The sequence below is a fragment of the Podarcis vaucheri genome (assembly GCF_965113315.1).
Source record: "Podarcis vaucheri genome assembly, chromosome: 10".
Taxonomy (NCBI): domain Eukaryota; kingdom Metazoa; phylum Chordata; class Lepidosauria; order Squamata; family Lacertidae; genus Podarcis; species Podarcis vaucheri.
This window is the reverse complement of record NC_138748.1, coordinates 4,065,476-4,093,369: the sequence shown is the minus strand read 5'-3', so window position 1 is coordinate 4,093,369 and position 27,894 is coordinate 4,065,476. Positions and strand designations below refer to the sequence as shown.

General features: G+C 43.6%; 2 protein-coding genes across 5 annotated transcripts; one reads left to right on the top strand and one right to left on the bottom strand.

Moving 5' to 3' along the window:
• The first annotated feature begins 98 nt into the window (after positions 1–98).
• On the top strand, positions 99–13,867 carry DCLRE1C (DNA cross-link repair 1C). 4 transcript variants are annotated; one of them, XM_082240118.1, is made up of 14 exons: positions 103–265; positions 1,280–1,331; positions 2,509–2,593; positions 3,656–3,715; positions 5,327–5,382; positions 6,167–6,268; positions 6,721–6,793; positions 7,282–7,422; positions 7,581–7,682; positions 9,072–9,208; positions 10,301–10,355; positions 11,346–11,434; positions 12,040–12,140; positions 12,861–13,867. In XM_082240118.1, exons 1-14 carry the CDS (start codon positions 157–159, stop codon positions 13,859–13,861), a joined length of 2,163 nt encoding a protein of 720 aa, XP_082096244.1. In that variant the 5' UTR covers positions 103–156; the 3' UTR covers positions 13,862–13,867. The 4 variants fall into 4 exon arrangements, with proteins under 4 accessions (XP_082096245.1, XP_082096244.1, XP_082096246.1 ...); XM_082240119.1 differs by lacking the exon at positions 7,581–7,682 and having other exon boundaries at positions 99–265; XM_082240120.1 differs by lacking the exons at positions 103–265; positions 1,280–1,331 and having other exon boundaries at positions 2,503–2,593; positions 3,656–3,710.
• A 958-nt stretch (positions 13,868–14,825) lies between these two features.
• Positions 14,826–27,775, bottom strand: HSPA14 (heat shock protein family A (Hsp70) member 14). The gene is made up of 14 exons (XM_082240131.1): positions 27,623–27,775; positions 25,954–26,034; positions 25,787–25,869; positions 25,318–25,366; positions 24,577–24,670; positions 24,376–24,466; positions 22,807–22,911; positions 21,914–22,075; positions 20,655–20,810; positions 19,643–19,745; positions 18,594–18,809; positions 16,578–16,751; positions 15,938–16,008; positions 14,826–15,004 (listed from the first exon to the last, which is right to left on the bottom strand). Exons 1-14 carry the CDS (start codon positions 27,677–27,679, stop codon positions 14,926–14,928), a joined length of 1,521 nt encoding a protein of 506 aa, XP_082096257.1. The 5' UTR covers positions 27,680–27,775; the 3' UTR covers positions 14,826–14,925.
• Positions 27,776–27,894: the final 119 nt, after the last annotated feature.

Below are 27,894 nucleotides of genomic sequence, written 5' to 3'. Positions count from 1 at the left end.
CCGAGGCGTGGGCGGGGCCTGGTCCTGTTCCGGCCAATGGGGGCGGCGGCGCGGGAAGGAGCCTGGCGGAAGTGGCCTCGGCGGAAGAGCCGGAAGGGAGTTCGGCGGACCTTTCCGGGCGCCCCGCAGCCCCGCCGCCTGGGGTCCGGCGGCGCCATGAGCAGCTTCGGCGGGAGGATGCGCGAGTATCTCCGGCTCTCCATCGACCGCTTCGACCGCGAGAACCTCCGCGCCAGGGCCTATTTCCTGTCCCACTGCCACAAAGGTCCGCTCCTGCTGCTGCTGCTGCTTCGCCGTTTCCCTTTCCTCCGCCTTGCAAGGGGCGGCTGCTACTGCGCATGCTCCCCCCGCCCTCACACCAGCCCTGCGAGGGAGGCCCCGCTGAGAGCCAGCGATTGGCCCAGAGTCACAGCCAGGGGGCCGAGGGGGGGGGACGAGCACTCCAACCGCTACACCTCACAGCCCTTGGCTTATGCTGCCCCCCCCCCAACATCCTTCCAACACCCAAGTAGAGAGCGCTTTGCTTTTGTTTCACTAGTTTTCATTCTCGTTACTCTCCACTGCCGGGGCTCAGCCTCGGGAAGAGAAGACTCACAGAGACGCGTGTCTTTGAGCATGCACCGAGTGCCACCCTTTCTTCTCAGAACTGCCCCCTTCATTGTGTTTCAAAAGGGGCTGCCCGCCTGGTTGAAACCAGCTGCTGGGGAAACATTCCTGGCAAATCTCTGGTCCTGGACATGCTCTGCCTGCTGATCTGCCTCTGCCGACACCCCAGAGCCCTTGTCCCTGAGCAGTAACAGAAGTCTGTCCACCTGCCAGTGCCGGGGTTACATTCCAGGGATATCGCATAAAGCCAAAATCACATAAAGTCAAAACATTTTGGGTTTAATGACAGGTGGGATTGATAAACTCTACCCCCCCCATGCACTCCCCCCAATTTAATTTTTGTTTTTTTAATTGCCAAGCGCATAAAGCTGAACCCGCACAAGTTAAATGCTCATAAGTGGAGAGTTCCCTGTAATGGCATTCATTGCACACTTCAGGAGAAGGAGGGATTCTGAATTGGGCTGCAGTTCTTCAGACAGAAAAGAGGATCCTGTCCCCTGAGCAATTTGTGCTATTTCCTTAGCAACTGTTTTAGAAGATTCTGATTTAACCCTGCTTCTCTGATCATGCTGATGCTTGTGTCTGTCCTTCTGGCCTGTACTGAGGCCCAAGACTGTTCTTAGCATGGCGGAGTTCTAAAATAATCTTCCTCTTTTAATATGTTAATATTTAGATCACATGAAAGGCCTGAGAGCGCCTTCCCTAAAAAGAAGACTGGCATGCAGGTAATGAAAAGGGAGAAAGACATGTGTGAGAATAGCCTGGGACCTGTGGTGAGTGAAGGGATAAGAAAGCATCAGCACCTTCTCAGGCTGATCTCCTTAAGGATGAGAAGAAACTTGTTTTTATTTTAAACATGGAAGTTTAGCTTCTCATATTCTGCAACTAAATACAGTAATCTGTAATTTATAAAATGACCATAGTAGATTCTCTGATTTACTGCATATACACCATTTTGCTTTGTTTGTTACCTGAGTTCTTAGCATTCTGCCTGCGTCCTTAGTAAAAACTACAATTTCACTTCCATTTCTCCCATGTGGGTAAGTGTAGCTCAGATTCTAAGGATTTCTCCCTCCCCTTTCCTGCCCAGTTCTTAAGAGTAGTTTAGTTTTAGGATTCATTTATCTATGTGTGTTTTACACTGCACTTTCTGCAGTGCATATTTTTACATGCCCTGAGAATTGTAGCCAACCTTTTCTATTTATCCCCTAAATGTACTCAGCTAATGCAGGGAAGGTGCTGGAATGTGGGATTCAAATCTTGGAAGATGAGGAGTTTGGGTAGAGCAGTGGTCAGCAACCTTTTTCAGCCGTGGGCCGGTCCCCCGTCCCTCAGACCATGTGGTGGGCTAGACTATATTTTGGAAAAAAATAATGAACAAATTCCTATGCCCCACAAATAACCCAGAGATGCATTTTAAATAAAAGCACACATTCTACTCATGTAAAAACAGGTTGATTCCCGGACTGTCCATGGGCCGGATTGAGAAGACAATTGGGCCTTAGGCATAGCTGTCAACGTTTCCCTTTTTTTAAGGGAAATTCCCTTATTCCGAATAGGATTCCTCACAAGAAAAGGGAAAAGTTGACAGTTATGGCCTTAGGTTGCCTACCCCTGGGGTAGAGGCAAAGTTGTCTAGCTAGCAAGTGTGTGATGTCAGATGGGTGTCTTCTGTCTGTAGGCAGGGGAAGAGACTAAAGGGCATATAATACAGCAAATGATGTCTGGGAATGCTTACTTCTCTCTCCTTAAGTCACAGACACCTTTGCCATATCACAGACTTGCTTGTTGAAGGAGTTTGCAAGGAGGCATGGGAACTACTTTTTGTTGTTTGATTTTTTTGGATATTGGACAACCACCATTTGCTTTTTTGTGAGACATGTATATCTTTTTTCTTCAAAGCTTAAAAGTTCGCTTGTATTGTTCACCAGTAACAAAGGAGCTGCTGCTAACTAATCCACGGTATAAATTTTGGGAGAATCACATTGTAAGTTACCTCTTTTCATGTGTAGTTGATGTAAACAGACACTATTAATGCATCTTAAAGCTGTTATAGCTAGCAGTGTCAGCAAAAGATGAAGCTGCCATAATCCTAAGGACAGGCATCCCCAAACTTGGCCCTCCAGCTGTTTTGGGACTACAACTCCCATCATCCCTAGCTAACAGGGCCAGTTGTCAGGGATGATGGGAATTGTAGTCCCAAAACATCTGGAGGGCCAAGTTTGGGGATGCCTGTCCTAGGTGGTGAAGTCCATTTAAACTGTGTTGTAGTCGTCATCTTTAATTTTAGTATGTCTACTCTGAGTAAAACTCAATACCACCCTAAGCTTTACTTTGTTCACCTGTTGTGTCTTAAAATGAAATACAAAGGTGTATCCTGGGCCTTTCTTCCTTCTTTAGACTGTTCAGTCTCAGGTTCTCTCTGCTCTGGCAGAGCCACAGAAGGAGTTGGTGGCTCAGGTCTCTTCATGCAGAGAGAACTCCATGATGATGATAATAATAATAATTTATTTATATCCCGCCCTCCCCAGCCGAAGCCGGGCATTAGCATTTCATCTCAAGCTCCTGTCTGATATACGGTATGTTCCAGACTTTTTGTGGAGCTTCTGTTGGTGCAGAACAGAGGATTATTAGGCTGCAAAGAAATTGTGGAACATGATTCAAAAAGGAAGAAACTTGGTGAAAAAAGTTGGTTTTTTGAATGAGTAATATTTCTTCCTTTACTGGGTCATGTTTTGCAAGAAGTACCCATTAACAGTTGCTTTTCGTAGATCTGAGGTCCCTCAGGCGCATGTCCTCAGGCATTCTGTGGGGCCCACAACAGTTTCTTAGACTTCCATACAGGTTTCTTGGATTTTGAATGCCCCCAGGCTCCAGAAAGTTGGGGAGCCTTGTCATAAGTTAATGGCTTACCTTCCACAGACATGTGCTTGTCTCCTGATCCTAGCTATTACCATGCCATTAAAAACATCTGTTTTGTACATGCTGTAAAAACAGTTCTCATCACCTATAATGTGCCTCTGTACATTTGTTTGTCTGTCTGCTGTAGGTTTCCATTGAAGTTGAAACTCCAACGCAGATTTCTCTGGTTGATGAAGCATCTGGTGAGGTAGTCAGTTATGTTGACTGTTTAACATTTTAATATTTCACCTAAGTAGGTAGGAGTGCTAGTTACTCTTTGCTCTGAAATTCCAATTTTGGCCAACAAAATACCGTATTTTTCGCCCCATAAGACGCACTTTTTCCCCTCCAAAAATGAAGGGGAAATCGGGGTGCGTCTTATGGGGCGAATGCCTGCAAGCCTCGCGCGCCTGGCAGGAGGTCCCACCGGGTGCGCGAGGCTTGGGGCAGCAGCCTGTTGCCCGAAGCACGGGGAGCCCTTGGGAGGGCTCTCCCTGCTTCGGGCGAGTGTCTGCAAGCCTCGCGCACCCGGCAGGAGGTCCCACCGGGTGCGCGGGGCTTGGGGCGGCAGCGGACTGCTTGCGCGCACCTAGAAGCTTGGGGCGCGCTGAGCTCAGCACGCCCCAAGCTCCTGGTGTAGCGCAGCGATCTGCTAGCCCTGGGAGAGCCCCGCGGCTCTCCCAAGGCTAGCGGACTGCTTGCGCGCACCTAGAAGCTTGGGGCATGCTGAGCTCAGCACGCCCCAAGCTTCTGGTGTAGCGCAGGGGTCCGCTAGCCCTGGGAGAGCCCCGCGCCTCTCCCAGGGCTAGCGGACTGCTTGCCGGCACGCAGAAGCTTGGGGCGCGCTGACCTCAGCTCGCCCCAAGCTTCTGGATTAGCGCAGGGGTCCGCTAGCCCTGGGAGAGGCACCCGGCTCTCCCACGCTAGCGGAGACCTTGCCGGCACGCAGAAGCTTGGGGCGCGCTGAGCTCCGCACGCCCCAAGCTCCTGGTGTAGCGCAGCGCACCTGGGGGGGAAATAAATTTTTTTCCCTTTATTCCCCCCCAAAAAAACTAGGTGCGTCTTATGGGCCGGTGCGTCTTATGGGGCGAAAAATACGATAGAAGCTTGCTGTCTATTTTCCTTTCTTCCCCTGCCTTGTTTGTCCTAATTTCCTCTCTCTTTTATACTGTGCTTTGAAGTCTTCAGGTTTCTCCTCTTTTCTGCATCTTTATAATAAAAGTATATGCTAATAGCATATGGCACAAGAACCCATGCCACGTAGATTAAGAGCAGGCAACTTCTAGCCCATGCACCTTATTGGCAGGTGTTTTTCAGGCACCGCTGATCAGCTGGTGGTCTGTGCCTGCACAGCTCCTTGCGTAGCACTTCCCAGCCGCCACTTCTCAGGACTTCCCCAGGGCTGATGATCAGCAGATTGTTAGTGCTAGGGAAGCACTGGACACGTCTTGCCGGCACCATTTGAATTCACAGAGCAAGGGCAAAAGTGAGTTGTTGTGACATCAGGCGACTGCACCCGCCGGTTATACCTGGTGAGAGGGAGATATACGGAGATAAGGAGTGGATCCACTGGCCGGATTCCCATCCTTGATATAAATGAAAGTCAGGGGGCAGGGCAAGAGCCTGTGAGACTGGTCTCTTCCCACACCCCCAGGCCACAGGGTCCTATCCCCAGATGCCCTGTGTGCACAAGGTTCTGTTTCCCACCTCCTTGTCTTCACTCTGCACGGCAGCCAGGCAAAAACTATTCATTACAAAGTTAACTTGATACGAGTCAATGTCTGTGTGTCTTCCTTCCTTCCTTTGTGTCTCTTTCCAGAAAGAAGATTTAGTTGTAACCCTTCTGCCAGCCGGCCATTGCCCAGGATCAGTTATGTATGCATTTTTCTTGCCTTCAGATAATTAATGGAAATCAATATGAAAAATATATGTCACAGTGGGTTGTGGTTCTATAAGAATTAAACTGCAGTTAGTTTATTTTGGATTTGTTTACCAAAGACTTACTTCCCCCACTTTCTGTCCCTGGTTATGGGCATTGGGGCCTTTTAATGGGATGCCTTGGTCTCACACACCATGCCCAGGCAAAATTGCAGTTTGTATTCATATTTATTACTATTTATTAATGAGTTGGTCTTTTGACATAACATAGAATCAAACACAGTACAAAATAAGATTTAAAATACAATAAAAACAAAATAAAGGAATAGCAATGTTAGTTGAACCAGCAGCAGGTTGCAGAATGGGAGAGGGGGAGTGGTAGAGGGACTTGAATTTCTCTTTTGCCATCCTTTTCTAGTGGTTATTCTGAACCAAAAAGTGAAGCCAGGATTTGAGGCTGTTTCTGTAATTAAGAGAGAATCCCATTGGTGTTAGCTGCAGTTAATGCCAATGCTGATGGGAAATGAAATTGCACTTACAGCTTGGGGGAACAGGGCCTTGTTTGGTTTTTTGTGAGAACTGGGGAGAGCCACAAGAGCAAATGCATATAGTTACAAGCGTGATAAGATATTTGGGGCATTGCTCCTGTTTATATGCTTCTTCGTCCCGCTATGTGCAATCGTCTGTTGCCCAAGTTTCTTAGCCGAAAACCAGTGCCATAGCCCACTCTCCTGGCTTTCACCATTCCATTGTTCTCACAGCAGTGCCTTTTCTCGTGCAGGTTTCTCTTCCAAGGTGAAAGTGGCACTGTGTTGTACACTGGGGATTTCAGACTTGCCAAGGGAGAAGTGGCCAGAATGGAACTTTTGCATTCGGGGAGCAGGTAATGGACTGTGGACCTTTCTGGTTTGGTTTCGTTGCCCTTTATTAGAGGGTCAGGTGCATGACAAGCAGAACCCTGTTCTATTAACCCTTTGCAGGTACAATAACTTGTAAATGGTATGCTTTGCGTGTGAAAACCACTAAAACACACGGACCCTGAATGCAAACCTCTTAAACCTTTAGAGAGCAGTCACAGCTTTGGCCCGGGAGCTGACAGAAAGGAAACCCCGGAGCCTTAGCGCTTGCATATTGCCTTCCATGGCCACAGTGTGCCGTGGAGATTTGGGCACTGCTTTGGTAGGAAGGCTGCTTGGTTTCTTCTAGGTGCATTCATTTGTCAAGGCAAATGTCACCTTTTGGATGCCAACAGAAATATGAGTATGTTGCTGCGTAACACGCGACTGATAGCGCTGTGCCAAGCACAATCTTGAATATTGAATTTCTCTCTTACAGAGTGAAAGACATCCAGAGTGTGTATTTGGATACTACATTCTGTGATCCCAAGTATTATCAGATCCCCAGCAGGGTAAGTACAATTTGAAGGAAGAGGTTTTTTTAAACAAACAAAAAACCCAACATGCAGCTTGCTTGCTTGGCCAGAATTCCGCTTGGGACTTTTAGCACTCAACTTTTCAATGGGAACTGTAGTTTATTAGGGGTGCTGAGTGTTGGTAGGTGCCCATGTCCTCCTGCAGTGCTTTGACCTGACTGAAATGTTGTCTTGAACTGTGTCGATGCCTATTTCTCAGCTGGATGGAGGACAGAGAGAAGGGGCAGGAGGGAGGGAGAAACATTTGACTTGTGTGTACCTCTGGCCCTTCCCACTGCTGGTATGTGGACCCTGAAGCCCCCCCCCCCATGTGGAAGGGCAGCCCTTGGCCAAAAGAGGCTCCCTACTCTGCCTGCACAAAGTGCTTGGTTTTAGTGGCCAGGGATCAGTTGTGGGCTCAACAGAACGCAAATCCGTTTAGATCTGCTCTATGCGAATGCCCTGCAGTCTTTTCCCTTCAACAGGAAGAATGTATGAAAGGCATATTGGAGTTAGTGCAGAGCTGGATCACCCTCAGTCCTTACCATGTGGTGTGGCTGAACTGCAAAGCAGCTTATGGATATGAGTATTTGTTCACAAATCTCAGCGAGGAGCTTGGAGTTAAGGTAAGATTGTCATTCTGAATACAACCCCTTTCTGAATGGAGCACAACCATGATCCCTCCTCCCCACCGCAAGGCAAATTCCTTGAGAAGGAGAAGCTTGCTGTCTCTTTTCTCAGTTAGTCTACAACAGCACTAATAATGGCAAACTTCATTTCCTAGGTGCACGTGAACAAATTGGAAATGTTTAAAAACATGCCAGAAATCCTCTACCACATCACCTCCAATCGGCACACTCAGATTCATGCCTGTCGCCATCCAAGGGTGCGTATCTGTCAGCAGTTGACACCCCCCTTGGGTGTTAAGTGCTAGAGCCCCTGGGGGCTCCATGTTAAAGAAGAGTCTGGCTTTGAAGAAACCAGGAGATGTTTGGCCAAAGCAGCTTTAATATTCTTATTTGGGGGGGAAGGTTTACTTTCCTATGGCTTTTCTAAAATGACTGTTCACAGCGCCATAAAATGCACTAAACCAAAATAAAACTAAAGCACAGATGAGATGACAGTGAAGTATCACTTTTAAAAACCCATCAGGGAGGCTATTAGACTGGTTCCTCCCCTTCCGCCCCTGAAAACACCACTCTGAAGGTCAGTCCTGGGTTGGCTGAGTGGAAGGGCGGTAGCTCAGGGACAGCACACAAGCTCTGCAGGTCAACCCCGGCACATCTGGTTAGAGCTGTCTGCTGCCTAAAATACCAGAGAGCTGCTTCCAGTCAGAGTCAGCAACACTGAGCGAGGTGGAGCAGTAGTCTGACTTGGTGTAAGGCAGCTTGCTGTGTACCTTCAAGGGAAGGGCATTCCAGGAATGGTTGCCACCTCTGAACAGCTGCTCCTGAGCCCCAGCTGATCCCAGAGGAAACTTCAGGGAGGAATGTGTTGGTGGGAAAGTACCTTGCAATGTGCAGGATCCAGGCTGCTTAAGGGCTTAGAGATGCTACTCAGCACCTCCAGTTGAGCCCAAAAGCACATCAAGTGTATTCCAAGCATGTCCGGTGCCAAGAGCATAGAGAGAAGCTACACTTAGATGTGATACTAAGTGCCGGGGGTGGGGGAGGAGTGCTGAGCTCCCCTCATTGTGCGATGCTCCTCAAAATATTGCAAAGACCTCCCTCCACCCCAGTTTTAGATGCATGAAAGAACAAACATGGCTGCCCAATAGATCTGGGCAATATGGTGACACATTGGCTGGGCTGCTCTCTTCATGGTCCCTGTACTGTATGAAGCTTCTGATCCTCAGAGCACAAAGGCATCTAGGTGATTTTGCATCTGTTTGAAACAGGTTTTATGTATGTACTTTTAATTCTCTCAGGGTTTAATTGTATTTTAATGCTTGAATTTTCTGTTTTTAGCAGTATTTGTTTTTATCTGTAAGCTGCCTTGAGTCTCCTCAGGGAAAAAGGTGGGGTATAAATGAAGATGTTATAATATTAGAATAATGGAAGAACTCTGGTGCTCTGTCGCCACTAGGTGGGCAGCCTGTGCACAGGAGGCAGCCAGTATTGGGTGTGTGTGTGTGTGTGTGTGTGTGTGTTTCCATTTCTCACAGGGAAGCAGAGGAAGGTAGTAGGTAAAAGAATTTGCAAAGTTACATTAGGTATTGAAAAAAGGATGTGCTTGATCTGCCCGGGTGCTACAGTTAATGCTGTCTCTGTGATAGGATGATGAAATGTTCCGAGGGAACAGGTTGCCTTGTGGTGTGATTTCTCAGGATGGAAAGCGGTTGCACATAATTAGCGTCAAGCCATCCACAATGTGGTTTGGAGAGAGGACAAGGAAAACGAATGTAATAGTGAGGCAAGTACTCTTTTCAATTATTATTTTTTAAATTCTCAAACAGTCCAGAGCATGGAGCAGCTACTCTGCCAGACCCCATTCAAGGTGTTGCTGCCAGTAAAGGTAAAGGTAAAGGTAAAGGTACCCCTGCCCGAATGGGCCAGTCTTGACAGACTCTGGGGTTTGTGCGCCCATCTCACATCTATAGGCCGGGGGCCAGCGCTGTCCGCAGACACTTCCGGGTCACGTGGCCAGCGTGACAAAGCTGCATCTGGCGAGCCAGCACAGCACACGGAACGCCGTTTACCTTCCCGCTGGTAAGCGGTACCTATTTATCTACTTGCACCCGGGGGTGCTTTCGAACTGCTAGGATGGCAGGCGCTGGGACCGAGCAGCGGGAGCGCACCCCGCCGCGGGGATTCGAACCGCCGACCTTTCGATCGGCAAGCCCTAGGCGCTGAGGCTTTTACCCACAGCGCCACCCGCGTCCCCTGCTGCCAGTAAATAAAGCACTAAATGACCTAATTGTGAATGCAAGAGACGGTTTTCTCCCTTCCAGAGGAGATCAGGCAGTCCCAGCCCCCGCTCAAGTGAAACTCGAGGGCACTTTTATTTGGGAGAGGATAGGTACATTTAGGTGCTGCAGTTTTTGCCACTTTGATTATTGTATATAGTTTCCTTGGATTTTATATTGATAGCTGCCCTGGCACACATGGCAGAATACAGATAAATACAGGTATCTTTATGTAGGTGTGCAGCATGACTCTGCAACTGAAGAAGGCCCCTATAGGGTCTTGCAGTGATGAGTAATAAGGCGGTCCCTGCCCTCCGACATGATCTAAAACACACGACACAAAACAAAAGTGGGGGAAGAACCAGCCTTGGGCACGAGCTACTGGTTTTAAAGTCCTTCTCGAGTGTTTTCGCTGCCCTTAAAGGCTTGCAGGAACAAGGTGCTCCTTCTCTGGCCTGTGGGTGGGGCCTGGCTGGCCTCCCACTTTCCGTGATATTCTTCCAGGAAGGCAGGATATCGATTTTTATATGTGATCTGCTTTTTATTAAGGTGCTGATGCTGTTCACATATTGATAATTTAATTTCTGGTTTCTGCTTAGGACTGGGGAGAGTTCATACAGAGCTTGCTTTTCCTTCCACTCTTCTTACAGCGAGGTATGTATAGTATTTGTTTTGTAAAATGAACCCCTTTTACAATATACAGAGCAGCCTTTACAAGATTTTATATTTAGATTTTGTAGCCTTTATAGGATGCATTTTGGGGGTTAGTAAAAGTACAATAATGATTATTCTTCATCTTTATGAAGCACGTTGAAGCCGCTATATGTTATCTTGGTAATCCTGATAACATCCCTTTGTGGTCAGCAGGTATTTTCTCTATTTTATAGGCAAGGACTGAGCTTGAGGAGGATGTGGCATGCCTAGGGAAGCCCCTCTTTCCTCTCATAGCTGACAGGAGACTTGAACCAGAAACTTTGTAGCTTGCTGTCTTCAACGCAGCCCTGAAGCTCCACAGCCTGAAATAGGCAAAGGGAACCAAGCATTAATAAACGTCCATAGATTTCACATGCCCCCTGAATGGCTGATTGTTTTCTGACGCTTGCTGCATGAGAAGGCGGCAGCATCTGCCTCCTGGTAGGAATGTCCACAATAGCAGGTGCTGATTCAGAGTGTGTTGTCCATCACATTTGGAGTCTGCTCGTCATCCAAGGATTCCTGCTTCATTTAAGCCCCTTAATGACCTACTGGCTTCACCCCACTGAAGTGGAACTAGAGAGATAAAAAGTGGCAACCTTAAATGGATGCATATGTCAGAAAGAAAAGCTACAGATGTCTGAGCAAAGGGGTCCTCATGCCTGCTGGGGCCATTCTACAAGCACAGCAGTCTTGTGCGCAAATCAGAATGCTGAAGGAGCTTTGACTGGAGATGGTGACGTGGTGAGACACAGTGCCAGCATGGTACAGGGGGCAGAATTGGAACTGGAGTCATTTACCATGTCAGCTATGAGAGTTTTTCGCTCTCAGCCTCATTTCTTTGTAAAAAGAAAAAAAGCCTCTCAAAGCAATGGCAAATCACAGCAAAAAAAGGACTGCAAGCCAGGTTTAAATGCAGAAATTAATTCCTCCTCCAATCCTATTTTGTAGATTCAGGATTTCTTGAGCTACATTCGCCCGGTGAATGTGTTTCCCAATGTAATTCCAGTAGGTGTGACAGAAGACAAACTTATGGAAATGTAAGTTTCTGTCTTTTTCTCTGGCTCTTTGCTGCAAAGATGTTTTTTAACTAGTGTTGAAAATGACACTGCCTTGTATGACTTATTTATCTGTTATGCCCACTGAAACTGCTCAATTGAGAAAGCTTTATTCCTTGTAGTAATTTTCCATCTCTGCTCTGCATAGTAAAACAACACGCTGTCATTGTCCATATTCACAAGTGAAAGCCATCTTCATTATGAAAGCAGCATCCTGTTTCTGCTGTCTAGTAACATCAGGGAGAGGAGCTTAGGCTCTAGATAAAGAAGTATGTTTAAATCGGTTTTATATAGATCTATTTTTATGACACAACCATACTTTTAGGGAAGTATTGTACAGAAGTAATTCATTTAATTTGGGCCTGGGTTGGGCATCCCCCCCCCCTTCCATAATTATAGTAAGTCTGGCAAAGTACTTCTGGTTATCTTAGCAGGGTTGTTGGTTGTTGTTTTTTCATTGAACACCTGAATTTTTGTAAAGTTCAGTGTAGTATGCAAGTGATCTGAATTTGCTGAAAATTAAAGAGAAACTAATAAATGTTTCAGAAGTCTAAAGAGCTACAAAATTCTGTATTGCTTCTTCTCAGTTTAAAGCCATTATGTACATCATACAACAAAAATAACGAGCTGAAATATAAACCACTTGGAGCACTGAAGAGAGCCAAACCCTCAGAAATAACAGACACAGGTAAGAGAAAGGCAAGTTTTTCTCTCTTCCGTGTCAGATGGAGATGGCAAAGGAAAGGACTCCTGTGGTTTTGAAGCAGTAAATCATGTTTATTGCATGATTATGTCATCTCTCTAATGAACTTACTACATTTTTTAATTTCACTTGCATCTCACCCTTCTAACCAACTCAACATGGCATGCATAGTTGCTGTCCACCCTCCAGCTTACATTTCCAACACCCCTGTGGGACTTAGCTTAGACTAAGTGAACATGACTTAGGTCACCCAGTGAACTTCGTAGCTTTAAGCAGGGATTTTGCTCAGGGTTCCCAAGTCCTAGTCTGACATTCTCCACCTGTACCCTATCTCCCAAGTATCACAGTGGCTCCCAGCGAGTGGTCACCCTGGTTAGCTTGGAGTCCAACAGTCCAGACATCGGTTTACAGCCTCATAGGCTGCTCTGCTGATTCAAGCATGCAACAGAATCCTGGACTGTGCCTGTTCCGATGAGGGAATTGTAGACAAAAGCACACCAATGGTAAATCTCTCTGCATGTAGAAAATAGCTGGGAGAAGTTAGGCAACCTGTTCCTTCATGCTGTGGTTTAGAGGCCCCCCTCCCCCAAATGCTTGGAAGTTTTATAATCCAGGGAAAGGTGTCTTATGATGGTAAGGCATTTGGAGATTGGCTTCAAGTCATCTTACTACCTTCTCATGTTCCTGGTTTTTTTGTCTTGACAGATGGTGGGAGTGATGATCTCTTTGATACAGAATTGATTCCTATAAGATACAAGATTCCAAAACTTCTCCCAGAAATGATAGCATCTGAAAATAGGCCCCTTCCTGATAACCATCAAGATGACAGCGACAAAACAAGTTATAGGGCAACTTCCATGCCAGCCCCTTTGAAGGTAGATTTCATAGAGTGTGAGGAATCCAACGGTGAGGATGACGATGAGGAGGAAGAATTGGAGAAAGACATGGTTCTAGATGAACTTCTGCCACCCAGTGCAGAGTCTGCCACTGTCTTGCCGGATCCAGGATTGGTCTGTTCAGAGCCCACTTGCAAGCGAAACGAGGACCTGGAAGTGCCCAAGTGGGATGCCTACTTTAAGCGACACGTGGAAGACACAGATGCCTCTGAACACGAGGACTCTGCTCCAGCTCCCACAGATTCTAGTGAGCCTCAGTCTCCCAACCTGTTCAGCGATAATGAGGATTTTAGTGATTCTACTCACATCTCCTCCCAAAACTCTTCTCAGTCAACGCACATATCTGAACAAGGTAGCCAAGGGTGGGACAGTCAGGCGGATACTGTGCTCATTTCCCCACAAGAGCGAAAGACTTTTGAGTCCAGCCCTTTAAAGAGAGGAGCAGAGCGAGCAATGCTTTACGCATCTTGTTTCCCTGCTGGGGAAAACCAAACAGACATGCAGAGTTGCAAGGCTTTGGCTCACAGTGCACCTTCTACAAACAGTATTAAGTCGGATCGCCAAGGCAGAGCTCAGGAGGCAAGTGCAGCAGCAGCAGCAGCACCTGCTCTGATGCCAAGTGTGCAGGCTGAATCAACTCCGGAGAGGAGCAAAGAAGGGAGTTCAGGGCTGCTCAAGCCTGAGGACCAACTAGAGTCTCAGAGCTCTTCTGACTTTGAAATCCCCTCTACCCCAGAGACAGAAGTTCCTAAACCAGACCAGCTGTGCAGCCTGTACAAGAAGCTGGCAGCAGGGGAAAGTCTGCTCTGATCAGGAAGCAAAGTTGACCATGTGCCATTTGAATTTTTGCTTTTGTAACTTTTAATTTTTATACTGAAAATGCAAACTATGATTCTGTTTTTATAGGAAGTTGCTTCATTCACACTGAGAGAAACTGGAAATCTAATTGAACCATTTGCCCTCTGAATTTTAGGGTTCTACAACAGAAGTGAGATTTGATAATATGACTTTGGCAATCCTTTTGGAAACCATGGCTTTAAAGTCTGCTTGGATTTTAGTTTCTCTTTTCTGTGATCATTCTAACACTTTAATACAGATACCACTAAAACTTTCGATAACCCACACAATGTTTTCTACTCTTCCTAGTCTTTTTTACCAGCAGAACAAAGCTGCCATTATTTAAAGTTCTCCCTTTTCCTTAAGGTCTGTTAATCTGTTCTTTGCTTCAACTATTAGTCCAAAACCAGTAGCACCTTCATATACATTTTCCTGCTTTGGGGCCAACCTGTGTTCACAAAGTACACTACCGTACCATTTTGAAAATAAAAATTATAGCCCAATTGGGAGGCAAGAAAACGTTTAACCAAAATAGTCCAGTGTTCAGGTCATGGGTTTGACACAATCAGCAACTTTCCTCCTTTCTCACTTATCTTCCCAAATAATTGCTCAGATGTTTACTAGCCAAAACTAGCTGGGCTTGAAACCACCTCTGGCATTCAGAGGAGTCATAGCGGAACCATCCAGGCGTAAAGGGTGCTTCTTGGACATGAAGTGGAGCCGGCTTGATTATTTCCATCGCTTTAGGTATATGTTGGGTTTTATGAACTCTTGTTTACTCTCACCCCTTATCTGTCAGTTGCCATGTATAAAACTCTAGCTCCCCTATGCAATATTTTCTGCAGCTCATTGCTGAATGCACAACTGTTACCAACTTCCTCTTAAGACTGTAATGACCCAACTTTTCCATTTTCCAAAGATGTATGCAGACTCCATATTTTCATTGTATTGTATTTATTGTATTGTACACATGGCATCGCTCCCTTAAAACCTGGTTTGAGGTAACAATTAAAAAAATGGAACCTTCTGAATTAAGACTACGATGCCACTTCTACAGTAATGGCTTCACATTTTCCGGTATCTTGAACTGTACAGGAAACGTGCAGTGATCCATCCCTAAGAAAAGAGAGATTTTTATAGTGTGAACATATGGAGACTAACTGCACCGTGAGAGGGCCTGAATAGGTCTCAAAAACTAAGCTCCCATGTTGGATGTCCCCATCATTCCTCCGTGGAATTCTTTGATTCAGCTGACAGGTGTGGGGAGTCCCATTACCCAGAAAACATGCTCTCATTTGTGGGGAACCTGTGGCTTTCGAGCTGTTGGATTCCCAGCATTCACTAGCCATGGGGAGCGTGGCCAGCACTCGGGAATGAAGAGAGGTGTGATCCAGCAACATCCCCACCCCTCTCTTAACTGGAAAGGAAAGGGCCAGCAGAAGGGGATGTTAACCAGAGCACCCCACAGTTCAAAGAACGCTTGCCCACTGATCTGGGAAAGAAAAAGCACCCCTGATATTCCAGAAGTTGATTTGATCCACAGTTCTCCCCTAATACATCAACACCCGATAGGTGGAATTTCTGCAGTACCTTGAAAAGGTAAAGGTAAAGGGATCCCTGACCATTAGGTCCGGTCGTGACCGACTCTGGGGTTGCGGCGCTCATCTCGCTTTATTGGCCAAGGGAGCCGGCGTAACATGACTAAGCCGCTTCTGGCGAACCAGAGCAGCGCACGGAAACGCCATTTACCTTCCCACCAGAGCGGTACCTATATATCTACTTGCACTTTGACGTGCTTTTGAACTGCTAGGTTGGCAGGAGCTGGGACCAAGCAGCGGGAGCTCAGCCCGTTGCAGGGATTCAAACCGCCAACCTTCTGATTGGCAAGTCCTAGGCTCTGTGGTTTAACCCACAGCGCCACCCGCGTCCCACCTTGAAAAGTAGATACTACCAAAAAGCTGCAACAGAAAAACCCAAGTTCTGAAAGATGGACATTTCACATGTACTTGATATGCTGAACCAAAGTTGTAGTATTTTGGTTTTCAGTACCTTTTCATTGTGAGAACAGTTAGGATATCATGCAGACCACCTTCCTTTATATCTAAATCCTGGAGGACAATCTGCTTAAAACAAAACATTGAGATCCTTTGTCATCTGCATCTTATCTATTTTAGCAATCTTAACTGTCAAAACCAAAGAAATGCAAGTGAGATTATATCAAAAGCACTTTGATTTAAACCATTTGCTCTATACTGCCATATACAAAAGCTAAAATATAAAATATTGAGCTACAAAGTTTCAAGGTAATTTCAGAAAAATTGTTTTCTAAGGCAGACAAAGCATGCTCTGAAAAAACAAGTGAATCAATTTGTAAGGCTAAATGGAGTAATAAATTAGCATGTATTTCAACACAGGTGAGCAACTTGCAGCCCCTATTGTTTACAATTTTAATTCAGAATAACCAAGTTACTTGATAGTTTTTATCTGCTTAAAATGTTTTTTTTAAATGTTTTTTTAGTGCTCTAAAAATACTGTGGATGTGTTTACAACATTTTATAAGGTAAGGAATTTAAGAGGCAAAAGCTTCAAATGCCTAATGAACATACAATTAAGATTTGTGACACTGAAGTCTGCTTTTGAGTAAACACTGGGGGAAAACAAGCGTTATTTTCTATTGATATTTCTTCACCTGTGCAAATCTGTTGTCCTCTTTTATGGGGATCTTTTCCAGAGACTCATATAATTCTAGACAGACAGAGGAGTTGCTTCCTGGGGCTTGTAGAGTATGCTGCCTTCGAGCTGGCAAAGGGGTTCCTGATGGGAACACCATCACAAATTTATCAGCCCCTGACTGATCCATTGCCTAAGAAATAAGAGAGATGAAGTTGAGTATATTAAACTTAGAGCAATCAATAGACAAGAAGGATGAATTTTATGCCTATTCCATGTTAACTACAAGAAAAAAGATTCCACCTAAACATTAGGAAGAACTTCCTGACAAGTTAATTCGACAGTGGAATTTGCTGCCAAGGAGTGTGGTGGAGTCTCCTTCTTTGGAGGTCTTTAAGCAGAGGCTTGACAACCATATGTCAGGAGTGCTCTGATGGTGTTTCCTGCTTGGCAGGGGGTTGGACTCGATGGCCCTTGTGGTCTATTCCAACTCTATGATTCTATGATTCTAAGAGACAAATATGAATTACCTTTAAATGCTCAAGGGTAATATCTTCAGATAAAGCACATGCTAACTGCCATTAACGGACCAACCGCTTTTACAGCTGCAGAGACCCCAGAGATATTAAAACAGCTGATTAACTCTTATGTAACAACACACACACCCATTTCCTTATATAGGAAGAATGGTATAAGGAACTGGAGATTCTCAACCAAACAATGGGAAACTATGTTAAGTTTTATAACAAGCATGCCTCTGGACCTCAAATTCAGTCTCATACAGCAAAACAACTATTTAGGACTCCATTGCGCTCGTTTATGAAAGGACTAAGACATTGAGCTGCTGGAGATAATGCTTCTCTAAAACACAGGTTTGTACAATGTCCTATATTGATAAATTTTTGGCAGAAGGTAATAGAGACGATCAACATGACTGTATGGAATAATCATAAATTTGCAGAGGAAAATATCCTTTTGAATTATATACCCAAAACACATGGAATCTAACAAAGGGAGAATATGAATGGACTATCTGTGTCCTCATTATGGCAAAAAGACAGGTATTAATGAACTGGAAAAATAAATAAGTGGCTTATTTTCAAGCCTGAAGATATGGACAAACCCATTACACTTGAACAAACTGCTTGCAAACATGGCCAAATTTAACAATATTTGGAATTATTTTTTCTAAATACCGTATTAAGTTAAAGTCTGGTTAACTACAATAAAAAAAATCCTTTGTTTGTAATGTATATAGTATTTTGTTGTTCTGTTGTTTTCTACATAGCTACTATTTCTTTTTTCTTCTTTTTTGTCATCTTACTCTCTGCACATGTAATTATGTACTTTTTGTTTTTCAATGAAGAATATAAAGTAAAGAAATAAGATATATGCAACATAATCACTCTACAGAAAGGACTCCAAATCTTAAGGCACCACAATGTGTTACAGCATGTGCACTGCGACGACAGACAGGAAAACATTACAGCACAAACAGTGACCCTTGAGTAAAAAGGAGGGGAGATTTTAAATATGATTCTGTATTGATTCATGCTACTAGTCAAATCCTATGAGTGTTGAAATAATTTATGGATCAGATGTGAAGGTGAAATAGGTGGCCAAATTAATTTTTTTTAAAGAATTGGATTTATTTGATAGACTCTTAATTAAATTTAAAAATATGAAAGTTTACTGTTTATATTGGCGTGTTAAGATGACCTGTTAATTCTGGAATCTTAGGGAATCCTATTCAAATACTTAGTCCTTCAATTAAAAATGAAGAGTTCTGAATGGCAAATATATTAACTGTGCATCAATATGAAATAATGTGTTTCAGTCTCTCACTTATTTCCTAAATTGCTGCCTAAGTGACCCCAAATTTCTTTCAGGAAAGTTTTCACATTAAAACCTAAACCCACAAAGGTAGCAGTGGTGGAAGATAGATAATACAGATTAGGGAGGGAGCTCTCTTTCTAATTCTAAGCAAGAGATATAAAGACATTCATTCATTCATTCATTTAATTTGTTTGCTTACCTTGACTAAGATATCTTTGGCAGAACATTCAATAGGCAGTATCTCATCATCTAAAAATGTATTTTCTCTTCCTAGCAAGATCCCAGCTTCCATGGCAGCCCCAATGGGAATGACCTCATCTGGAGGAATAGAGTTCAGCAATTCAACACTAGGGAAAAGTTCTTTGATCAACTGCTGCAGTTTTGGGATGCGAGAAGATCCGCCACAGAGAACTACCTAGAGGACATTAAAGCATTAATAGGACAACAGCAAAGATGGACCGGTTAGGCTTTTCAAAGGGTACTTGTGTATGCAAAATTTGCAAACACACACACAGAGAAAGTGGGGGGAAACAGATGTTCAGACTTATTATCCTGGCTTGTTAATTGGCATTAAGTTATAGTCCCCCACCCCCGCTGCCCAACCACTTAGATGTAATGGAGAGCAGTGGCTTCAGGAATTAAGCTGTGAAGCAGCACTTGAGAAGAGGGGAGCAGCTAGGGAGTAGCGCTGGGTGATACCTGGGTTTCAACCAGATATATCACCAGCTAAACATAGCAATATACTGATACTTCCCGATGTCTGAAATAAGGGTGGAACTATAGAGGCACTGGATGGCTTCACAATTTTTTCCTGCATGGTGATTTTTGCATTGCACGCACGCACACATCATGATTTGAGATATATTGCCAGGTCAAAAATTCTGAAACCATTACCATGATATGGACTTGAAACTGGTTTTAGATGGTACATCATCCAGTCCTAACACACTTCATGATTCAAGATATATTGCCAGGGCAAAAACTATGAAACCGATATCAAAATACAGACTTGAAACCGGTTTTGGACGAGATATTGATATATTGCCCAGCCCTACTAGGGAGGAATGCTTGTCCCTGATCTCATTTCCAGTTTAATAAAGCATGGTTTGTGAAGCCTTGAACAATAGTCCAAACCATCCAAATGCATCTGCTTCTTTGTGAATATACTCTTATGTATTTCCTACATTTTTGTCAAAACAAGAATTTCAAGAATGACTTCAAAATAAACCAAGTTATTTGTATTGTTACCTTATTGATATCATCTGCTGTAAGTCCAACTTGCTTCAAGAGCTTTTTGATGGCTTCTAGGCACTTGTTAAAAAGTGCAGAGCAAATAAGTTCAAATCTGGCCCTGTGTTGTTAAAAAAACAAGCACATCCATATCTGTTCATCCACAGGGAAAAGTTTGCAGAGAAACTCAATACAGTAGTATAATATTAAACATGGAGCTGCCCTCAGTTTCTGATGGCTCAGAAACTTCAGCTGCTCCAAAATGAAGCAGCCAGAAGAGTGAGTGGCTGGGTTTCCATTTAGAACTCGCACAACGCCAGCTTCAAAAGAGCTGAACGCGCTTGCCAGTTTGCTTCTGAGCCCAATGCTCACATTGGTGTTTAAAGCCCTGAATAACTTAGGCCCGATACCAGAAAAATCAGCCCCTTCCCTACAGATCCTCTTGGGTGTTCAGATCAGTGGACGGGGCCCTCTTAGGTGTTCCACTACCCTAAGAAATCCTGGGTGCGGTGGGAGGCTAGAAGAGGGGAATCTTTGTGGCAGCCCTTAAACTGCGAGATTCCTTCTGGCACCTTCAATGTACCTCTTTATTCCAACTTCATATACTGTCATATGTTTTAACCAATTTTAATATTTTCTTTTTAAACGGTTGTAACACACTTCCCTGGGACCTCATGGGGAAGGGAGAGTAAGAAATCTAATAAATAATAATAATTTTCTTGCCTTTTTATAAATACATTCCATATGGAGAGTAGCCAACTATCACGATCATTACCTTATGTAGGGGTTACATCCTGGAGATCATGCATAAAGCCAAAATCTCCTATTGTCAACATCCCCTTTCCCTGCGCTCTCCCAAGCTGAGTGTATTGGTAGTTAGGATTGCCAACATCCGCCCCCCTCCGGAAGCTGCTCCTATTTTTAATTTTATTTTATGCCAAGCATCTAAAGCTAAATTCACACAAGTTAAATTTAAAGGATGTCATGGAAACCAATGCTACACATGCAGAGATTCAAGAGTATATCTTACCTAGACACATTACAGTCAAAATCCAGCCCATCATACAGGGAGTCAACGAAGCAGTTGGCACTTCCGAGTGTCGATAGTGAATGCTTTGCCACTTCAGCGCTGTTCATGAGCTTCATCATGGCCCTGGAGTTTTCCCTCACATCATATTTATAAGATCTACGGGGTTGTTGTTGTTTTACAAAAAAAGCATTATTAACCATTACAGAGAACCTACTCAGTAATAGTGGCCATCATTTACCCTAGAAGTCAGGGGGGAAAGGTGGATCCTGAAATTTATCAGGTTTTTCAAATTCAAAGTATAAACATTATATGCATCTACTCTTGAAAGCTGGGGATGTATGGTAACTGAAAGAGAGGTTCTTTTGAGTAAGTATTCATGAAGCACAAATGCAAACATTAAGGCTCTGACATCTTAGTGTTGTGCTTAACTCTCATGTTGAAATCAACAGAATTTGGAAATGCTTAACTTTGGCTATATCCACCCCAACTTTCCCATGCTGCTTGTAAGTGATATATATCAGGATCCTTCAATAATGTAAGCATGAAACAAAGTATCTAACAGCCTTGCAAGTCCACAAAAGTCACTAGCCCTAATAATAATAATAATAATAATAATAATAATAATAATAATAATAATAACAACAACAATAATAATAATAATAATAATAATAATAATAAAAATACTAGGCTGCTTGCCCTCTCATAGTTACATTAGTCATTTGTGGCCTGAAAAGAAAAAAAGGGGAGGAAACCATTGTTCGCAAGCTTCCATCTAGTTGCCTGGAGACAATTCTAACTCACCTCAGACAACCTGGTAAATAGCTCTTTACAAGATTGGGATTATTTCCAAATTGAACTAAGAACTGATGTCAAATTTACAGTAACAACCTTTCCCCAAAACATTATGTTAATGTACTGTTTGTCTTATTTCAACAGCGTAGACCTTTAGAAGTTGTAATTTTTTTTAAAAAACTCACTATTTTTATTTCCAGAAGTTTTCATTTTGAGACAATATTTTATTATTTTTAAACTGTAATTGTTTTAAAAATCCTGTTATATATGTTGTGGCCCCCCAAGTGATATTTTTGCACCCAGAGGGTGGATAGAAATGATTTTCATAAATAAATGTATTGTATATCAGTAAAAAAAATCTGTTACAAAATGTGCTGGCAATTTTCCATACTACGAAATTAACAGCAATGATTCCTTACTACACATTTACAAAACACCACATACTATTTAGGATACAGAGAACTTACCTTTGAAACTCAGATGCTAAATGTTGTGCTAAGGCTTCTGTGAAACAAATGCCACCTATACTATCATCTGTGTTTGTGGAAATAACACGATAAAGTCCACTGTTGACTTCAATAACCGTGATAGAAAGGGATGTTCCTCCAAGCTTGTACACCAGCACATTGCTTCCATGCACACAATATAAAGAAAAGGAAATCAGTATGCCTTGCCTCATTAGCATCAATACTAAAAGCCTTAATAGCAGATTCTCAGGACAATGACGACTGTGTCTCAAAATGACCTCCTGGTATCAGTGCCACTGCTGCACTCCATGGGGCAGAAGCCAGGTCAGGGAGGTTCTCCTCCTAGTGCTCTCTCACTTAACACTGCCCTGGCCCACCCTGAAATGAAGTCCATCTAAATTACAGTATTAAAGATTGGTTAAAGTATAATGCTTTGGTTTCCTGCCTTTGCCACTTGTTTAGAATCTCCTGAATTAAAAAAAAATATGTTGCAAAGGACTTGGATTTTCTTCCTTATAGCAGTCTAGGATCCCTCTGGCTCAGATTCCGCAGAGACTTCTGCTCCATGAACTGAATATTCCTGAGGGGAGCAGCTCCTAATACTCCCTCCCCGTGCTGTTCCAGAGGGTTCCCCAACCTTCTAAAGCAGATTTTCATCTGCACAAGGACCTACAGAGGGAAGGAGACCAGCAAAAATTCCCTTCTGCCCAGGGAAGCATTAAGTTCACAAAGGTCCATACCACACAACCCTAGAGCCAACTCACTCTGCACCATACTGTTTGAAACCAAGGCTGTAATCCTGAAACTAGGATTAAGTCCTGTTGAGTTTTATATCTGTGGAAGCATACTTGGGATTGCACGGGGGAAATGGTTGCTTAAAGACCAATTGTCACCTTTTTCCACTGGGTGAATCTTGCCCAATTCCATAAGCCAGCAGAGCTGCAGATGGTTCATGAATTAACCGAAGAACATTAAGACCAGCTGCAGTAGCAGCTTCTCTGCAATAAAGACACAATTTATATTAGTACATCACTTTAGACTGATGCCTTCTTTCAACATAAAACAGCAAAGTACCTTATTTTGGTATAGCTGGACCCTATCCCTGCATCACCACCACAAACACCTTACAAAACATTGCCAACCTGCTACAAGACATACAGTAAGCATGCCAAGAGACATTTTACTTAAGCACAGATAGGCACATTGTGGTAGGAGAATAAGCTGCCTACCTGTTTGTTCATGCAAATTGAACGTGAAGCTCAAACCAGTACAGGAAATGTGCACCCGTTTCTCTTTGGAGACCCTGGTGACTATGCAGTTAGCAATGTCTGAACACAAGGAAGGGGAGGGTGCCTGAGAGTCAGAGCCAGTGTGGTGTAGTGGTTAAGAGCGGTAGTCACGTAATCTGGGTAACCGGGTTCGCGTCTCCGCTCCTCCACATGCAGCTGCTGGGTGACCTTGGGCCAGTCACACTTCTGTGAAGTCTCTCAGCCCCACTCACCTCACAGAGTGTTTGTTGTGGGGGAGGAAGGGAAAGGAGAATGTTAGCCGCTTTGAGACTCCTGAAGGGGAGTGAAAGGCGGGATATCAAATCCAAACTCTTCTTCTTCTTCTTCTGACATGCAGTAGGGTAAAGTGATCAGGCGGCATCAAGAATAGGGAACAGGTGGAGGCACAAATGAGTGCTCCTATGACGCAGCAAGACTTTTTAACTGTTAGCCCTAAATCTGCTACAAATAGCAAAATGCCTTCAGCTGGCATGTCTGAGCCCTTTCCTATTTTATACAGTGCTCTGCACTGAATGGTCCACTCCTTATGCAGAATGTGTACCATGGCAAGAAGAGAGGAATAGAGGCATCCAACTGGAAGTCAAGATGCATGCTAGTCCTGGCGAGTGAAAATTGGCCAGGAAAGATGAGGCCACTGCTGGTAAAGGTTTTCAGTTCCTCCTAGTGAAAAACCAGGGTGCTTGGTAGTCGTAAATCTGTGACTATCTGGCCTCTGCTCAAGATACCAGCTTCCATGGAAGACTGACCTACAACAATGTCCCGTAAGCTGCCTATTTAAGAACTACCCGTATGGCAGCTATAAGCTCATGTGGTTGTCTATCATGTGGCTACAAAGTGAGCCAAAAGTTATCACAGACCCGCCACTCAATTTCTGAGTAGTTTTAACAGTCCATTTACTGTGTGGTAGGAACCTGAATATTGTTTTCTCTCCGTGGTGCCAGAACCTCTAAGCAGGAAGTTCTTAAACAACTACAACAAGTGATGTAATTTCACTGAAAGAGTCCACTTAGATGCGATTTGAGCTACTCCAGGTTAGCACAATGCACTTATGGTTGAGCTGAGATGTTGAACCCAGATCTTCCAAGTCCAAATATGTCCAAATGCCTCCTGTCCAGACATCTCAAATTCCCACAAATACATTTAATAAAAATAAACTGAAAACTGTATTCTCACCCAAGGGCATTCTTCTGTTTGTCTCCGAAGTCAAAAGGTACCGTAATCACAGTGTCGTTAACATCTGAGCCCAAAGCAGACTGAGCAGTTTCTAATACAAAAATATATTGTATTGTGAGTACAAGCAAATTCAATTTAGAGGTATACGTACCACTTTTCTTCTGGGGAAATAGTTTAAAAATGTACATTTTAATATCATACCTTTCATTTTACTGAAGATAAGCTTTGCAACATCTTCTGGGGAAACAAGTTTGCCATCTATTTCATAGTTTAGTTTTCCATTCTTTTCAATGACCTACAAATGAAAATACAAATATGACTCTCTCTCAGCTTATCTGTTATAAAAGATTCTGCAAGATTCCTTTCGTCTGATAAATGATTTAGAAAGCAAATATTACACACACATCCAAGGTCTGCTCCCAAGGGTTGGTGACACTCCAGAACAAATGGGGAGGGGAAGAAGGAGGAGTCCACTAGCATTGCACTGTATCCCTCCAGCAGGCACAAGAGTAATCTTCGGTAAATAATCTGCTGAATTGCAGATATATTGGTTCAGTAGTTTTTGTGCTAGGTTCCTGTGCTTCCCTCCCCCAAAGGCAATGGGATTGGAGAACTGAGTGAAATCATTCCCTCTAATTACAAGCTTGACCTGTCAGTCACAACAGACCTCTCCTGCTGTTTAACATTGTATAACACCACTGGGTGCTGTCATTAGGACATCTGAAACAAATTGTCATCAGTTTGTTGCTTGACACCCAACTCTATTTCTTTGTGACATTAGAATCAGGCCAGTATCTGGACGTATTGCTGGGCTGGATTTTTGAGAACTATTTTATCTGGTTCTGCTTGTTGTATATCACTATGGTATTTGTGAAATGTTTAGCAGTTTATAAATACTACTAATAGTAATGGGAGGAAAACATGAAGTAGCTTCTTACTTACTGAACATTTACTTTCTGCAATGTACTTCTCAGCTTGTGGGTCTCCAGAGCTGTCAAAACAAGGGAAATTGACGTGTACTTAAACAAAAAAAAAAAACACCCCAAAATTTACATTTATATTTTCAGCACATAAGAATTGTGTTTAATGAAGTCCTCCTTAATCTTTAATTGTTCAAAGCTTTCTTTATGTATTTCAGCATGATATCAGAATTTGGACTTTTTATTTCTTAATAGTAGAAAAAAATTCAAAACAAAACAAAGTTACATTCCAGAATAACTTGCTTTAAATTTTGTTAAATAAAATATATACTGCTTACAAGAGACTTTTAAGCAGCCTACTTGCATATTTAAGCCTGGTAACAAGGTTTGTACTTACATGCCAGTTTTTATACATTTTTGTTTAACAATCCCATTCTGTCAGATAAACCCACACTAAATCCCAAAATGAAGTTCACTATTACTTTCCGCACCTTCTCCCGAGAATCTGCTTCACTTTCACCACTGTATTTGAAAGATTTCTCACTCTGTTTTGTTTTGCTGCCAGACCAACAACCTGGAAATAATTTTAAAAGATTTGTTCAAAAACAACAAAGGTACCACCACTTTTTCTTCAAATTTATACTGGGGGAAAAGTTACCTCTTCGTTTTCTGAAAATGCAACAACAGCAGGAGTAACCCTATCACCTGCATCATTGGCGACAACATCTGCACGACCATCCTGAAGAAGCAACACACACATGGAGGAGAATGATTAAGTAGAATAGCTCATTGACACAGAAATTAAACACAGTAACTCATTACCACTTGGAAACCCCGGAAAACAATATCATTTTTTAATACAGGATCCCTTAATTTTGTTTGTCCAGCAGAGGCTAGATTCTGTTCTTGACTATTACTTTTCCACGGAATGCACAGGGTAAATTTTGTATAAAGACAAATAATGTACAAAGGAAACTCTTGTAAATGGAAGCTTCTATTCTAATACAGTGGTGCCTCGCAAGAGGAAAAGAATCCGTTCTGTGATTCTCTTCGTCTAGCGTTTTTTTCGTCTTGCGAAGCAAGCCCATTGACGAATTAGTGGATTAGCGCTGTTAGCGGCTTTTAGCGGCTTATCTGCTGATCGGATCAGCTGATAAGCGGCTTAGCGGCTTAGAAAAAGGGGGGGAAAGAAAAAAAAAAACCAGCAGGAACTCGCAAGACATTGTCGTCTTGCGAAGCAAGCCCATAGGAAATTTGTTTTGCGAAGCACCTCCAAAACTGAAAACTCTTTCATCTATCGAGTTTTCCGTCTTGCAAGGCATTCGTCTTGCGAAGCACCACTGTACATACTGAGAATAATATAACAGGATCCTTTTGTTTGTTGATTTGTTTTCCAGCTGCTCTAGATTGATGGCCCACCCCAAACCATAGATAACAAAGTGCTGGACTCGCATGTAAGCCATAATTAAAACAAACTAAGCTTCATAAGCCAACAACAAATCATTACTTCAGTTTATAGATTGTTGGCAGTAAATTGGCCATAGTTAAGTTAGCAGGGTTCACAAATACTACCAAACTGTGATTTCATAAACCATAATACAGTGGTACCTCGGGTTAAGTACTTAATTCGTTCCGGAGGTCCGTTCTTAACCTGAAACTGTTCTTAACCTGAAGCACCACTTTAGCTAATGGGGCCTCCTGCTGCCACCGAAGCCCAATTTCTGTTCTTATCCTGAAGCAAAGTTCTTAACCTGAAGTACTATTTCTGGATTAGTGGAATGTGTAACCTGAAGCGTATGTAACCCGAGGTACCACTGTATAAAAAACTACAGCTTAGAATTATGTGCAAACCAGACCAATGCATATATTACTTTATCCAGCAAAGTGTCATTCAAGTAAACTGATGGAAATGCATTTTACAATAAGCACATAAGCTTTCTTTTATTTATGTGAGATGCTCCTCTTGCAGGGCTGGTTTTCTTTGGGGGGGGGGAGGACACAGGGGACCACGGACTCTCTCCTGATTAGGGTGATTAGGATTAATCCAATTTGTATGCTGCCCTTCAACCAGAACAAAGCAATAACGTCCCCCTCCCACAAACAAATTCAGGAGGATACAAATTTAATAAATAACAACGGCACCAATAACTGTGATTTAAAGGCTTCTGGCTACTCCAGCGTCCTCCTCAAACCCCGCTCTAGCCACTCAACAGCACTACCTCGCCCAGGAAACGAAAATTATTATCATTAAATTTACATTTATTTTCCCCTGCCCCCCTTATGCCTACACGGAAGTGGGGAGACCCCCCCCCCAACCGGCCGCGCACCTTATAGGCGGCCGCGCACGCGCAGCTGCTGCCCAGGTGGATCCCGATGGCCGCCATGGATCCGCCGTCGCCGGGAGACGTCTTACCCACAATGCACCTCGAGGCGGGCCGCGTCAGCGCATGCGCGTGCCGCTTCCTCTCCCTCCACCTCCCGGCGTGCAGCTTTGTTTCCCCGCCCCAACTCAGATCCAACAGCCAATCAGCAGCCGCGTAAGCCCGGGCCTGCTTCCGTAACCGGAAGAAGCGCACAGACGGAGGCAGCAAAATAAAAA